The 16,376-nt window shown below is 39.6% G+C and overlaps 1 protein-coding gene across 9 annotated transcripts in view; it reads left to right on the forward strand.

Moving 5' to 3' along the window:
• LOC104925371 (ecto-NOX disulfide-thiol exchanger 2) overlaps positions 1-16,376 on the forward strand; it is a 167,427-nt gene that overhangs the window by 114,658 nt on the left and 36,393 nt on the right. For all 9 annotated transcript variants that reach the window (XM_027281191.1, XM_027281184.1, XM_027281182.1 and 6 more), the window contains one exon: positions 12,660-12,815. In XM_027281191.1, coding sequence (XP_027136992.1) covers positions 12,660-12,815 — 156 coding nt within the window. The remainder of the gene's footprint in view (positions 1-12,659; positions 12,816-16,376) is intronic.

Here is a 16,376-nt window from a genome sequence, read left to right on the forward strand (position 1 = left end):
CAAATGCACTCCTCAAGAAATATTAGGGGAAGCACACATACACACCCAGGCCTGGCATATTTCAAATATGATAAACAAAAGCCTTTCTACTGAGGAGTGAGAAGGAAGAGACAAGCTGTGGAGGTATCATCTCATGAAGGGAAACCACAGGAACACAACATAATGTTAGAGATGATGACTGAATGCTGGACACACAAGAGTGTGTGTGTGTGTGTGTGTGTGTGTGTGTGTGTCTGTGTGTCTGTGTGTGTGTGTCCTCTTGAACTTTTTTTTTCTTTTCACAGCAGCAGACATTTTAAGTGCAGGAAAAACAGAAGTGTAACTAATAGCATTAATGATTTGAAGTGTGATATAAAACCATGCCAGTGATGCAGCAACGTCAAAGCCCTCAAACTGACACATATGAATGGAATGCACGTATTAGTGATGTTATTATCTGCACTTGTGTTTGACACCTCAAAGGTTCGGTGAAAGAAAGGTCAGACCCTCTGCCAGTTTTTTACCCACAGTCATACTTAAAACCAGGTGCATACTAGTTGGTTTTGGACTGATTTTGTGTAATGGGAAGGAAAACTGAGTAGTATACCTTGTCACAGCAGACATCTTGACTTGTCATAGCAGGAAAAGCGCAGGTCAAACCAATTTTGTTAACAATGCCTCAAGTTTCATCTAGTCTCTCAGTAAGCCATGCTAGTGAGCCTGCATGCCCAATACCAAGACCCTGGAACTAGCTCATGTAACTAGACTGCAGTTGGTTTTAATGTTATCAATTACTCCTGTACTTTTCCTGCTATGACATGTCAACATGTCTGCTGTAAGATAAAAATTTAAAGGCCCTGAACACACACTTAGGTCCGTTTACTTATCTGCTTATGCATCGTTCATGCCATATGGGATTGACAACTGGAAACCGTTTATGATTAATATGCTTGCGATACATCTGTCACAACTTGAATGTTGACGTGAACGCTATTCACAAATCCGAAACTGCTGATTACGGTTTGTCTGACGTGACTTGAAAGAGGTTGATCCCGTGGACCTGCGCGTCCAAACGTGCTAAAAAGTGAGTCAAGCACGGTCTTTACACACCCACACAAACCTTAGAGGAGCTCTAATCAGGCAAAATAATTAAACTGTCCTGTGTGGGTTTACCATGGGTGTGCAGGGCCTTGAAGACTCAAATGCATCAGGTACCATAAGCATTGATGGAGAGGGAGGAGACCGGGGTTAAGAGGACAGCTGTGTCTCCGTTCGTGAATCACCTGGAATAACAGCTGGTGTTTCCCTACCATTCTATCGTCTTCCTTCCATACTCCTTTCCTATTCCTCCCCCACTCCCTCACCAGTCTAAATTAACCACCATCTCATTTATATCTCATTAGAGCTGAGTCAGCCACTATAACCCACATCAGAATACATGCTGTTCGTTTGCTCTGCACAACACTGAGCTCCTTTACACTTTCACGCTTAGACTGCACTGAGTCACACTCAAGTCTAGGCTTAAACAGTACATAACAGTAACCTGAATGTGAAGCCAGTCACCAGTCCAACCATTGACAAGTAATTACATAATATGTCAATAACAATAAAAAAGTCAGGACTTGTTTTTTTCTCCCACATGAACAGTAAAAATACCGACGACATGTAAAATTTCAGAAATGTGCTGCTGTTCTATAATCTCCCTAGACTCTAAATGAATTTTACATATGTTTCTTACAGGTCTTTATTATCCACCCATGCATTTTTTACTTCACACAAGCCAAAAGAACTTTACTTGTTGAACCCCGGGAGAAAAATGTAAGTGGGAAGAGATCCACTTAAGCACTCTCCACTTGCTTGCTTTTCTCAGTTTACAACAGATAATGAGGAAAAAGAAACTTAAGGTTAGCCACTAACAAAGCCCCAATATTTTTTAAATTCAGCTTTTATAAGCTTTTCAGTCCTGTACGGGATGGACTTTGGCCTTAATACGGCACCTGCATTGCTCTTTGCTTTGTTATTCTTGCTACAGTCCAGTCCAGTTTCCTCAAAATCATTTTTGATATCTGTGAGCACAAACCTCTACTTTTCACGATGTGACACACGGTCTTATAGTGTCATGCTGTACTCGTTACCAGAGCTCCTTGTGTCTTTTGAAGGAATCCAGGTGGATTAGTTATTGATTCCTTTTCATGGCTGAACATCATCTCTGTCTCTGTTTTGTTTCACCTCTACACAACTGGGGAGTTCACTGTCACTCTTCTTGTCATTTCCCTGTGTTTGCAAACGCCTACAAGTGGTCATGTTTCCTGCATGTTGGTTTAAGCGGGTTTTTATGTGTCACTTTAAAGCTCATTTATTACAAGAGACTGCCTGTGCCGATGTGCTTTCATTACACATTAAACTTTGCCTTTGTTTCATCTACCGTGAGCCTGAAATGTATTTCTTCACCACCAAGTCTTTCCCTGCTTCCAGCCAAGTGGATTTATTCAGACAGACAGCTGGATAAACACACCATTGTGGTCAGAGCCTTCAACACTGTGCAGCCTCACAAAACTTGGTGCATGTCTCCATTGATGGCAGTTTTATTTGTATAGATGGACTGGGCAGTGGTTGTAGTATGTTTTGAAAGTTATTGTTACACGGTTGTCTTAGTGAAGTGTTTGGATAGAGGGAGAGATTGGATTCAGGCCATAGACAGGAGTCAAATGTCTGCACTGTGTATCTCTAATCCATATTGTTCATTTATGTCTGTGCATAATAGTATTGGCATTCTGTTTCTCCGTATCATACTTTTACCATTGCTACATACTTCTGTCCATTCTTCATATATGACATCTGTTGCATGATTGTTATGGAGGAGGCTTCCCTGATCTATCGCTTTTACTCCCACACCTTTTCTTGGTAAAGGATTTTGTCTTTATCTGAGTAAAGGATCTAATGATAGAGGGTGTTGGCTTTTGGATAGATTGTGAAGCCGTTTGAGGCAAATTTGTGTGGAACCAGAGGAGAGGGAATATAAGTAGAAAATCCAACCTCCTCAGGCAGCAAGAATAAATATGTGTTCTGTGTTTGTCGGACCAAAGAAAAAAGTAACCACCTAGTCAAATTTGAATTATTAAAAATATCGACAGTTTATGAATTAGGTATCAAAATCAGGTAAAAATGAACAGTATTCTCAGCTCCAGGACTGTGGGGGCTTGTCTGCTTAATGTGCTGAAGCCACATCCACTAATGGGAGCAGTTAAGCAGCAATTTTGAAACGATTGAAACGTGTCAGATGAGTTCAGAAAATTACATGACTAACTTTAAAACACCGTGGACGAGATGAATTAATCTCTATCTCTCTGCTAGGGGTGTTTAGGTTGGCCTCAGTGTGTCATGGAGCCACCCTTTAGGACCTCCCAAAAAATCCTGGACTGAAAACTGGTGAAAAACTGTTCTAACCTCTAACTCCACATTTCAGTAATATATCGTTCAAAGTTTTTTCACATGTTTTCAGCGACTATTTTCCCAAAAAAAACTTAGCAGAGATCTAAAACAACTCTAATTTACTAGATCTTATACTAGTACAATGTCCGTTCTTCACATGCATCTGGCGTATCTCTGGAGGAGCAGTGTATTGGATTGATAGCGTTTCTGCCCTCATAATAGCTGCAGCTACAGTTTGATCTTCTAGTTCTTATTGTTATGATCCTAGTGCGCATTATCAGTGTCAGTTTTAGTGATTAGTGCCATTCTGCAGACTGTGTGTAGTCGATTTTACATTGACCCAATAGGAACATAGAGGAGCAGTTGTGGTAAAACCCCAAGATGAAGATGTAGTAAGTAGAAACCTCTGTTTAACTTCACCATATTTCAAATAGACAGAAGCTGACAGCAGGGGTTTCCCTCTAGTCAGAGAAAGTCATAGTGAGCCATCCAGGTTTTTAGAAACACTAAGAATTAGTTTTTTTTTGTAACTAAGAAGTATGACTGTCTGGTCTCAAGTCAGTCTTTTCAAGTGAATGTCACCAATAGCAACATCGCTGATTACATAAATCTCTGGGGCTAATGCTTGGCCTAACCACGAGGACAAACCAAATGGCTCTACAGATGTTCAAAATGTGTCTTACGTCTTGAACTTTACATTGATAAGACATGCCTTCTGGTTAGCAAGCCCATAACCTGGTGAGTAATATGGCACATATAGTGTGAACTGTGAGAACGGAGCAAAAAATGCAACATTAACAGCAGGAATCAACATCTGGTTTCAACATCTTTGACATTTGACAAAGACGGAGAGTTTATCCTTTTCCAGGAGCGCTCACCATGTTTTTTCTCAACCTTCTTCAGTGTTCTCTCTAGCATGTCCAGACTATAAGTAAAACCAGATGGGATGCTATAGAGTTTCTGCTTTATATTACTTCCAAAATTCAGACCTCCCAAGATGGTTTTTATTACACAAGGCACTTGACAAAATGTATTGTATCACTGTTTTTGCACATTAAACCAGTCCCTCAATAATTTTGGCTTTCATAGAAAGGAGGTCTCCAACCATTGTGACTTGTGACGCCCTAAAATGAATCAATATCTTCTTCATGTTTGTTCAGAGAAGTGCTCTAAAGGTCGCCATCACGGGTTATGGCCTCAGTGTGGATATGAGTTGCGAAATGAGTTTTCTTCTTTCTTTTGTATCTTTTTGACCATCTTGACCATTCAAACCGATGCTATACTAACTCCCAAGAGCCTTGAATGCCAAACCACTTCTCTGTTAGGCTGCAAAGTAACAGTGATGCCTGTTTTTCTGTTCCCAGGCTGCCTAATTTTGTGTTTATTTGACCTTGAATGCTAAGTATATTTTGCCTAACCAATAACTGGCCAGCAACCCAGTCCCCACAAACATCGTAGGAATTTGTAATCAGCTCCTCTAATAATCATAATAATGTCTGTTCTCACAGGACTGATTAGTTTGATTAGCAATTTTGGTTCTCTCACATTTTGACTCAAAGCTGCTCTCATTGGACAAAAGCAAAATGTGTGGAACTAACAAAAGATGCTGAGTGGCCCCACACACACACACACTCCACCAAAAGGAAAACATTTAGCTTTTTACACCCATGCATTTGCAAGGTTATCAGAATTAATTTAGATGTACATTCTTGTGCATGAATACACACAGACACACACACACACAAACTCACCCTGGAGAATAGATAAGCAGGCTCCGGGGACAAACGACTTTACCCTGAATAAACAACCACTCCTTTGTCTGCTGCATCCCACTCTTTCTCATCCCTTTCCCCACGGTTGCCACACACCCTTCAACACTATACACAAATACACACACATATACACACAGACGGAAACAGTGGAATATATTCAAACTTTGTGTCATGCCTCATAACCAAACATCCAAACAGTGTTCCTCATGAATTTAGAGGGCACAGGACACCTGCCAGATATAAATCAGGGTCCTCTCATTTTCACACATTAGCTCACCTGGATTAACATCAGGAGATACATTAGCTGACAGTCATTCCTTTGCCGTAAGCGCTTTCCAATCCTTGGACTGAATGTCGTGTCCCTTTCTGCTGAGTGCTCAGGAGCTGCACTGGTACGATGCCAGAGGTTTTTGGCTGCATGTAGGCGGACAGAGTGGATATACTTTGGATACACAGTATATCTTGGGTGAAATAAAATAATATATAGCAGGGCTACAGAAATGGGACTTTCTGACAGTTCCTCCTATCCATGGCAGCTATATTAGATTGTTGGCTAGATATTGTTAAAAGCTAGATTTGTTATAGAAATTTGACTACTGGGGTGTCAGATAAAGAAGATAGATTTTGGAAGCCAACACAAGGACACAATTTCTTATTTAGATTTAATGGAATAAGGAGATGGAATAACATAACAGGGAGGAGGAATTTATGTACTGCAGGTCACAGGCGTGAGAAATGTTCCTGTAAGAGAAATGAAGTTGGAGATGATCATATGAAAATGCAAAGAGGGTGACTCCTGGCAGAGATTGAGAGAGGCAGATTTCATCCGCTGGTAGAGTTCCAGGTGGCGTGGCTAGCTCGCCTCATTAGAGAATATTATCCAGCATGCCTCATAGCAACCGCCTACTGTATGTACCCCTCCATCCCCCCACCCACCACTGACTGCTAGAAGGGACGTTTACCCTGGAAATCAAAGAGGAGAAAGACGGCAATGGGAGAGGAGGATGACATTAATAGAATTGCCAGGAGCTTCGTACAATTGGACGTCTTCTTTTTTCTTTTCTTTTTTCTAATTCCTCCCTGCACCTCCTGATTGATAGGCAGCTCCAAATGTAATTACTTTGAACAAACCTCCAGGAAATAGATTGTTTAACATCAAAAGGACATAATGGAGAAGAAATAGAGGTGGAAGGAAGGAGAATTTTACAATAACCTTAGAGGCCAACTCCGTGGGTATGTGTGTGTCCATGTCCATTCATGCATGGTACTGTACAAGGATGAGGTGTTAGCAGGAAGATATTTGTGAATTTCAGTTCTCTAACATGAGAGAGAATCTAGACTCAGACAAGCACGGCGAAAAAGGATCAGACAGATGTGTGGCCATGTGTGGGTGAACCCAGTCCAAGGTTTCTATTGTTGTTCTTTAAAAGGACCCTTGTGCTCTCTAAATTTCTGAAGTTTTTACAGAGTCAAGGAAAAGCTATTCTTCCTCTCTCTCACGAAGTGAACAGTACAGTATATTGGCTTTTACTACTGTGACAGCATTGAAAATGTTCCCAAGTAAAGGCTGCAACTAATGATTATTTTCAGAATCATGAAGTAGTTGGCAGATTTATTCCTTGATTAATTGTTTAGAATGTAAAATGTGAGGGGAAAAAATGTCCTTCACAGTTTCCCATAGTCCAAGATGACATGTTTAAATAGCTTCTTTTTTTTTAACCAAATGGCCATACACCTCAAAATGTTCAGTTTACTCATATAGAAGGCTCTGATAAACACCAAATATTCACATTTGAGAAGCTGGAATCACAGAACTTGATTAAATAATGACTTAAATGTGTCGAGTTGATACTGAAAATTGTTGCACATCTTCTCTCAAGTACTTTAGCACTGAAATCTTCCTTGCCCATTTTTATAATTGTCAAAGCTCTCCTTCATGAACATAGCTCTCGTTATCGAATCCATCCCAGGCTAGTCTCTAAATAACCATTCATCTAGTTTACTGTTGAATAAATTAAACATCTGTAATGGTCTCATAGAACTATTCTGTGTCTAATCATGTTCTCGTTATTTAGTGTGTGCAACCCTTCAGTGTTTATTTATAATTAAGTATCATTTCATTGTACATTTATAAGTGCTTAGGTGTTTGAGGCAGTATCTCTTCAATTCTCTAAACTAAATTGAAAATCCACAGCCAGCATCCCTTGACATACACTATACATTTATTTCACTAACAGTTTACTGTTTTTAAACCACACTGGATTAAAAGAAGTAAAGTATTCAGATGTAAAACTAAATGTTGGCTGTTTTGGAAGTGTTTATTATTAGACATGATATATTATTGGATTATCATTTTTGATGCCAAGCCATTTTTTTGTTGTTGCAGGTAGAGATGGAGCCAATTCCAAGTACTTTATACACGGTTGCATAGTGTAATCTATAGGAATACAATATATTTTGTAAGTTCATCACAGGTTTTGCATGGAAAATCTGAAAAGTGGGCTGCAAATAATTGTTTTTTTATTATTAATTCATCTTAATTCATTCATTGTTTTGTCTATAAATACAACACAGTCCAAAATACAAAGATTCAGCTTACAATCACACATGGAAAGGAAAGGAAAGGAAAGGAAAACTTTTTATAGATGGATGGATGGATGGATGGATGGATGGATGGATGGATGATATATGTGATGTTGGAAACATAAGTGTAGGCAAGGCTGCTGTTTGCAACTATAGCTGTATTTGATGTCAAATGGGTGTAGAGGACAGTGTTTTTGTGTGGCTATAACATTCTTTGAGCCCTTAGGATTTGTTGCACTATTACTGTAGATGAAACAACTGTGATTTAGATGCCTCGATGACCTACTCATCCCTGTAGCATTACAGATGAGTTGATGGTGAATGGAGCTGCCTGACAGTTTGTCCTTTTTATATTTATGAAATTGTAACCCAGTGCTCAGTGGCAGCAACATGGTCGGCTACAGATGTAATTTAGAATTTATTTCAAAATCGTATTGATCTCCCGTAATGCCACTTTTGGACCAGTGCCCGGCTTTATTTTTAAACTTTTTTACTGTGGCATTTTCACTGTGATGGTTTACACCACCAAGAGGAAAAAATGAGATGATGAAAGGCAACAAATGACCCAGGTCAGCTTCAAATCCAGGACACAACAACTTTACTTTGAATGGACCCTATTAAACTGAGCTACCAGGACAAGAGCAATATAGTAATTTCAACAATTTTGTCTCTGGAGTCCTGGATGGAAAGTCAAAAGAAAACTCAAAATTATATTGCACCAGTTGTTATATTCTTTGCCTATAGGTGGCAATATTACAAACCTACATATGCAGGTCTAAGTTCTTTGCATCTAAACAAATTAGTTTTTAAAAAAAGGATACATCATACCACATTGACTTTGACGGTTGCTGGTGCTACTAAAATTATAACTGGGTTGGGATGTGTCTGTTTTTTTTGTACTGTAGAGTTTTATACTGTAAGACATCCATAAGTTTGACATTTTATCCTCATAAAGTTGCCGCTGTGAGAGGCAGATAACGACAGGGAAAGTGTGTTTTTGTCAATACCCCAATAGTACCCCAAATTATAGGATGCACTTTTCACACTAGCTGGCAACAGTCAAATTCACTAGTATAAAGCTTTATCAAATATACTCTGTACTATGTATATAAAATTTAAATTCTGTAACATAACAGCGAATCCTTTTGAAAACTGCATAAATATGTACAGTGAATGAAGTGCAGTCTGATGACTGTCTGACTGATGTGAATGTTTGTCTGGGTCTATTTACGGCTACATTTTAATAAGCTGCACAGAAGGAGGGAAGAAATAATGGTATGCCGGAGATAGAACATGCCTTCGAGCTACATTGTTGAAACTAGAGATGAGAGAACTATTATAGGGCAGGAAATTCTTAAGAATAAGTAAATAATCAACGTTTATTACTGACAGCTCTGCTATATGGTTGCTTCAGGTCTGATGCTCTTAACGGACGAGGAGAAATACATTGACATAGACACACACACACCCTCCAGAGGGAACATGAGGAGCGCTGAAGTGAAATTGAACCAGCCATGCCCTGATGTAATCAGATAGTTTCCTCCATGTAAGCTGAAATCTAGTTTGCTTTCCATCAATATACAACCTGTGAACTCATAAGCATGTCTCCTAATTATACCACTAGAACAGTAGAGCATTGGCTTGACAGAAAATGAAGTATGATTTCTAGAAAATCGTGTTCCCACAACACTGAACTTAGTCTTGGTGTACACTCTGTTTGGTTTTCTCAGTCCTTGTCTATGTAAAGTGTTTGGCATTCAGGTTGGTCATTACACCAGGCTCCCATTTTCCATCCACACTTTCTTATCTTCCCCCCCCACTATCTGTCTTCTTTTCCTTCACCTTAACGTGCAGAAGGAGCCATCAATCGCCCGGCAACTAGGGTCCTCCTTATCACTTCTTCCCTCTCACTCTGACACCTGGTTAGAGACTGATGGTGAAGTCATCAATAGACATATAGTTTCCATCCATTTCCCTTTAATGTATTTCGCCTGGCTTGTTTTTTATCTCCGTCAGGCTTAAACCTGGAGAGGATCACGCATTTGGTCAAGCGTGTCTGTGTGCATCTGTCGGCAGATAATCTTACATAGCACTGGGCTCATCAACATGATTTTTTTTGGGGACATTTATGACTGTATGCTGAAGGACCACTTGTGGTTTGTGGTGTTTCACAGTTTTTGAAAGAAGTATTTTATAGACTGCTCTAATTTATACTGACTGCTGACTCCTGGTCACTCCTCTTAACTGGCCAGTAGGGGCCACAAGTGATCAACAACTGCAAAGGTTTTGGCCTACATAAAGACAAAGGTGGTTGTCTCATTCTTAGATAAAAAACAAAAAACAAAAAAAAACAACGTTGCTGGGAGCAAGCCAGACAACACAATAGGTGGCGCTCATGCTCCTTGGTCAATACCAAAGTGTTGATATTTGACGGCAGGACAATGACTTTCTCCAGAGAGACTGATCCCATCTTTAAACCTGTTTTGTTCAAATATTTAAATTAAACATTCGATGTTCCCATCCTTCAACCTTCAACCTATCAGCACATGCTCAATATATTCCTTGTAGTTACAAGTCTCACATCTATCTGACACTGTTGGTGCATAAAGTGACTGTAAGGGAGCCAGGAGGGACACTGGAGTGACATTAAACTCTTCTTTGTATGAAAGGGGGAAAGGGATGTAGGAAGGACTTTAATTTTGTGTGGTTTCTTCCAACAAAATATCCCAAATAAATAACAAAATGTTTTGTATACATGACGTTTAAATTGAAAAGTCTGGGCTTATTGTCCTTTTTTATTGCTTTCTTATAAAATGTATACAGTTAGGCGAACCCAGGACACTCTGTTACAAACATCACATTATTCTGCACATCTAGAAGAAAGCCAACACAAATCTACAATTTACAAATCTCCACTGGTTGCATCTAGCATTTGTGTTGGCAATATCGCAGTAGGTGCTTCACCATCTGCTGCATAGTGGAGATCTACACTCTTCTCAGCGCACTCTTCTAGTTTTGACTGTTTTCTTTTCTCCATCTAGCCTCTGTTTGTCTTTCCTCATTTTTGTTCTTCAGCTGGTTTTATCAGTCTAATGTCTTTATTACACCCCCTCTGGCTCCAGGGGCCAATTTCGAGTCTTCTGTAATGTGCATATTTCTTTATTCTCCTTCACTGAGTGTCATTCAATTCATCCATTTTGTCTCTTCCAGCAGATTTAGAGGAAATCACTTATAAGAAAATATAGTATCTATTTCCAGCTAATGGTGTATGCTGTAGAACAGTAAATATTATTTCTCCTTCGCTGGATTGAAGGAGGACTGCTCAGAATTGTAATGGAGCCCACATAATGTTGCTGCTGTTATTCTCTGTTGGAGGGGATTATCACAGTGAAGTCTCGTTAATACTGAATCACATGTCTTATAGAATTTATTTTTTTATTTCACATCAGCTTTCATAATTGTTACCATGTGTTTGTACTGTGTTTATTTAAAGTAGCAGTTAATTGGTTGCTTCACAGTTGTTTTTGCATTGTTGCTGCTGTGTCTAACGTGTCTGGTAGCAGACGTTGCATAGCAGGGGACCGTGGAAGTCCTGCTATTGCACACGTACTCTCATTGTCAGTGGAACACTTAATGGAACTGAGCCGTTGTTACTGTCCAGCAATGTTTTTCCAGCTTTGATAAGACAAAATATCTGCTGTGCAACAAATCCAGCAGAAAAGCTAAAGAAACATTTCACATATGCATACATACCCTGGCCACTTCCTTTTATGAAGCTTATAAAATAAAACTTTCCCAGAGGTGTTAATTAAACAATATGTTTTTATTGAGGTTGTAGTTACCCGTGGTGTTTTACTTTGTTTAACCTCATTATATTCAAATGTGTTTCTAAAATTCTTCCCTCCTCATGTTTGTAAATGAGGTGGGCAAAACATAAAAACCTCCTAATATAATGCAGTCCAGTACACTGCACAGGGCAGCCTCAGCAGTAAACGTGTAGATCAATTAACACCTCTGACAGTGACAATAAAATCTGCGCATTAAGCTTTTTTAAAGGTAAATGTTATGCTTGAGCAGTCGTATTTCTTCCAGATTCTACTTGTCATTGCATTCCGTGTTTACTTATGCATTTCATGATTCTGATTTCATCGACTGTGTCTTACAGTCAGCAAATAACACCTTCTGTAAAATATTTAGCCGGTGTGTCAGTTTGATTTGGTTACATGTCTAGTATATCACAGTATGTGTATAATCTCCAGTGAAGGATTTGTTTTAGTGAGCACTGCTCCTGCACGGACATACACAGGTGCATAAACATTACACACCCTGCAGCATAATTGTCGGCTCCAAATCCTCTGCAGGTAATGTTGAGGCACATACTAGAGGGCAACGTCATTTCCATTTCAAAAAGCTCCATACTGGGGTGCATGTGCACATAAAAGGCTCATGTGTTGGCTACGGATGCCAGTGCTGCAGTGTAAATCGATATTGTAAATAAAGCCTCTCTGTTGTTGTTGTTGTTAGGTAGGTTTTAGACCCAACTGTGTACATTATCTATAAGGTCATCCTTCAAACGGCAGGAGGGACAGAAAGTGTGGCTCACTCAAACTTCTTAAAATATGCATGTTGTTTAACAAGATGATTTATTCATGAATGGCTGTGTATTCCATTTTGTGTAGGCTGTGTGTGTGTCACCAGCGTTAAGAGAAGAATCTCTCAGGGAATAAGTACACAACATGAAGTTAACATGAAAGAGAAAATATAGGCTGAAGTGATACCTGAACACAGTAGCATTTAAACACAGACAGTTTCCACCAGCTAACCTGTGTCATTACTTCTTTTTCAGGAAGGATCAGATGTTTTATCTTATTCATGTTTCTCTCCTGCCTCCAGATTTCGATCCCAACCTTGGTATGATGGCTGGAATTACCCCTCTGAATCCCATGATGCCTGGCCTCGGTATGGTGCCCGCACCACTCTCCCAGGATGTGCCACTTGTCAAGGAGATTATCCACTGCAAGAGCTGCACCCTGTTCCCACCCAACCCCAGTAAGTCATAATATGCTAATGCTGCAATCTTCCCCTTCACCACCATCTCCATGCAAAACAATTATTATTAGGATATTATCATTTCAGCTCTAAGCATTTTTCAACTTTGCCCAAAAGATCCGTTTGATTTTCATGGTGATAGAACATCCGCATGGATATTTGTTTGTATTTTTTATCACTGTGATAACTTGTTACATATGTCAGACTCAAAAATGTTATTACAAATTTTGTTCTAATTTGGTATTTCAATATGGGAGACATCAATCAAGAATGCCAAAGCAAATAATAAATCATCTGTGTTGTTTTTCTTTACTTTTTCTGTCCTCCTCTTCATGCCTAACCATGAACTTGATCACCATGAGCTCTGTCTACATTCACACAACAAACTTTTCACTGCAAGTCACTTTGTATAATCTGTCTAGAGAGGTGCTGTGCTGCACAAGCTGTTGTTTATATTTATCTCACCTCCACCTTGCAATTACCCAGACTTAGAAAAGAACTAGTGGGGGGTGCTTTGATTGATCCCACCTTTGCTTTTCAGATTTTCCACTACAGAAAAGTTCCTGCCTGGGGACTTTATTCAAACAAGTCTTACATGCCATCTTCAAGGTGAACTAAAACAAAAGCCTCCTCAACGCAGTAACATTTGGGAGTTTACAATTCTTTCACAAACAAAACCCACACTCTTGTATTCTCTTAGGCAAATCTTCTTTTACCACATCTGTAACGCAGTTTTAAAGTTATGCTTGTATATCTGCTTGTATATTATAGCTCAGTATAAAGTGTCACTGTCATAACATGGTGCAGAGGGAAAAGCTGATTAAAAGTTTAATGTCTTTCTAGCTGGCCATCAATATAGGGTAATGAATTCGGTACCTGGAGCACATATAAACCCCCAGGCTGTGTGAGGGATCAGCTTTAACAAGCATGTCATGATCACTCTATGACACAAGTACAACTCTTGCCTGTGTTGTATGTAGCCTGTACTGCATACATGGATTGGAAAATTTACATGCATGTATATTGATGCATGTACACAACACTTAATTGTGGACCTTTCTAATCATCAGATATATTTTTATACTTTCTCTTCAACTTTTTTCTCTGTCCCAGTTACTGTCACTCACTTTTTTTGATTCCCATCTCTGCTTAAGATCTTCTCACCTGTCAGCTATTTCAGTGTCACAGAAAAGTTTATCTTTGAGCTAAGTATTTTGAATAGGCAGACATCTGAATAAAACTGCCTGGCCTTGATTCTTTTCATGAAAGTCAAGTAACTTCATAAGATTCAGCTCTTCATCGCCACTAAACCATGAGAGTTGTGTTGTTCAGGCAGGCAGCTCCTGGTAGTGTCTCTCAAGACAAAATGGTCCCAGACTAGAGGCTAAACTTAACACAATTGAAATTCAGTTCAATTCAATTTTATTTATATAGCACCATATCATAACAAAGTTATTTCATGACACTTTTCATGCAGAGCAGGTCTAGACTGTACTCTTTATAATATTATTTACAGAGACCCAACGGTTCCACCATGAGCAAGCACTTGGCGACGGTGGTGAAAGACTTGTATAAATTAGGGTGTCTGGTTAGGTTGTAAAGTGTCACCAAGTCTGTTTAGGATTTAAATAGAGACAGCATCTCGAGTGTGAGTCGATTTCTAGAAAGGTTTCAAGTGCTTTTGTGGCAGTGATATAGTTATCTTGACCTCAACGGACCGTGACCATCAGCGTCCACTGTGGTGGTTTGTAACCAAATGTGAAGCACTTGGGGTTAGGGCTGTAAAGAACAATTATGTTCTTCTTCATTAGTGAGGTGTAAATGGAGTGTGAGATCCAGACAGGTGAATTGATGTGGAAAAAGGAGCTGGGCCTTAAGGCAAAATGTCCTGCGAGTTAGTCTAACCAAATAACAGAAATTGAGGTTGCAAGCAGCCAAAATTGGCTTGCCTTACTCATGCCTATGTCCATCCTCAGGGATTGGATCAAGAGCTTTGACGTCCAGAAGGAGGTTTGAGTAGAACCTATGTTTATTAGCATTAAAAGCAACAGGGATTAACCATCTCCTCTGGAGGTATTCCAGACACGTTTGGCTTGAAGGGTAAACCCTATAAATTCTGTAGGGATTATATATCTCCACTTGACTGAAGTGCCTCAAGGATCTCCCTCAAGGCTTATGAAGGGCATCTGGCATATGTCTGGGAACCTCTGCAGCAAGCAGTGGAAAATTGATAAATGGATAGAATACCTTATTGGGTATTTTTCCACCCATACTGTAGGAACACAGCCTACACTATTGAAAAGGCACCCATTTCGGGAAATAAGCAGTTGGGAAAGATATTGGTTACACCAAGTTCTTGAGCAGAAATGCCCATAGTAAGTTCCCAAAGTCCATGGTGATGTCTTCAAACTGTCTGTAACATAAAGATAATAAAATGAATCTCAAAAATGTTAAGAAAACCAGAAAATGTTTGCATTAAAGAAACTATAACCAGCAAGTTTTTGCCAAGCATAGCAGCGTGAAGCTTCCTTTTTAAATGTGAGGTGAAAACACCTCCTCTATATGTAATTTAATTTAATTTAATAATTCTGTAATATCAGTTGTACAGCAGTCCCATGGGTTTTGTAAAGTATTGCTCTGAACCACAGATGTATTAGGGATGCAGATGGTTTGGAGGATTATACAGTATGTGAGGAACAAAGGAAGCCAAGCATTGATGCATTCAGGCTTTTAGCAAATATCACAGGCATAACGCTGGCATCCAGCAACAGGGTTGCATATGGTGTCCGTCACAAGTAGTCATTACCCTCTAGCTGCACACGCTCAACTTGACACCACGTGTTGTGCAGCATCCCCTCTCACTGACCTGTAACTGAGCAGCAATAACCCCGCAGCTCTCCCCCAGCTCTCATGCTTTCCCCCCTCCTCTTCTGCCTCCTCAGTGTGTATAACCTTTACCATCAGTGTACATCCTCATCAAGCTCTCTTGTTGTTGTGTCCTCCTACCTTTTCTTCAGTCAGACCTTCCCCAATCACCCTTAACACCTCTTACCATCACCTTCTCCACTGCCACTTCTTCCCACTCACCTCCTATAGTGCTGAAGTGGTGTAGTACCTTTTTCTTCTATAAATGGTGTTACTTCACACACACACAAATTCGGACCGATGGACTCAAAATGAACATCAGGCTCTTTGCTATCTGCCTCTCTTACTCTTCTATTTCTTCATAATTACCATTAAGGAAAGATGTACCATGTTCTTTTTAGCTTTGAGGATACTTGCAGTGTGCCCCAGTGTTACATATGCACACATATGCATACTCTATTTAGCTTGAATGAAGAAGGATGCCCAACTGCAGTTTCTGTTTCTTTCATCTCACTGCTGATATAGATGTCTCTGAAATCTGACTTCAGCTGATCAGTTTTAACTGATGTTTTTTTCTTCAGTATTGTTGTTCCTCATCCGATAAATGATCAAACTTCATTAGTCACCCAAGACCCTAATGAGAAACATACAAATGGACGAATAGACTAAGGCAGGGAAGCCCTAGTGTGTTAGAGT

This window comes from Larimichthys crocea, chromosome I, assembly GCF_000972845.2.
Source record: "Larimichthys crocea isolate SSNF chromosome I, L_crocea_2.0, whole genome shotgun sequence".
In the NCBI taxonomy this organism is placed as follows: Eukaryota; Metazoa; Chordata; class Actinopteri; family Sciaenidae; genus Larimichthys; species Larimichthys crocea.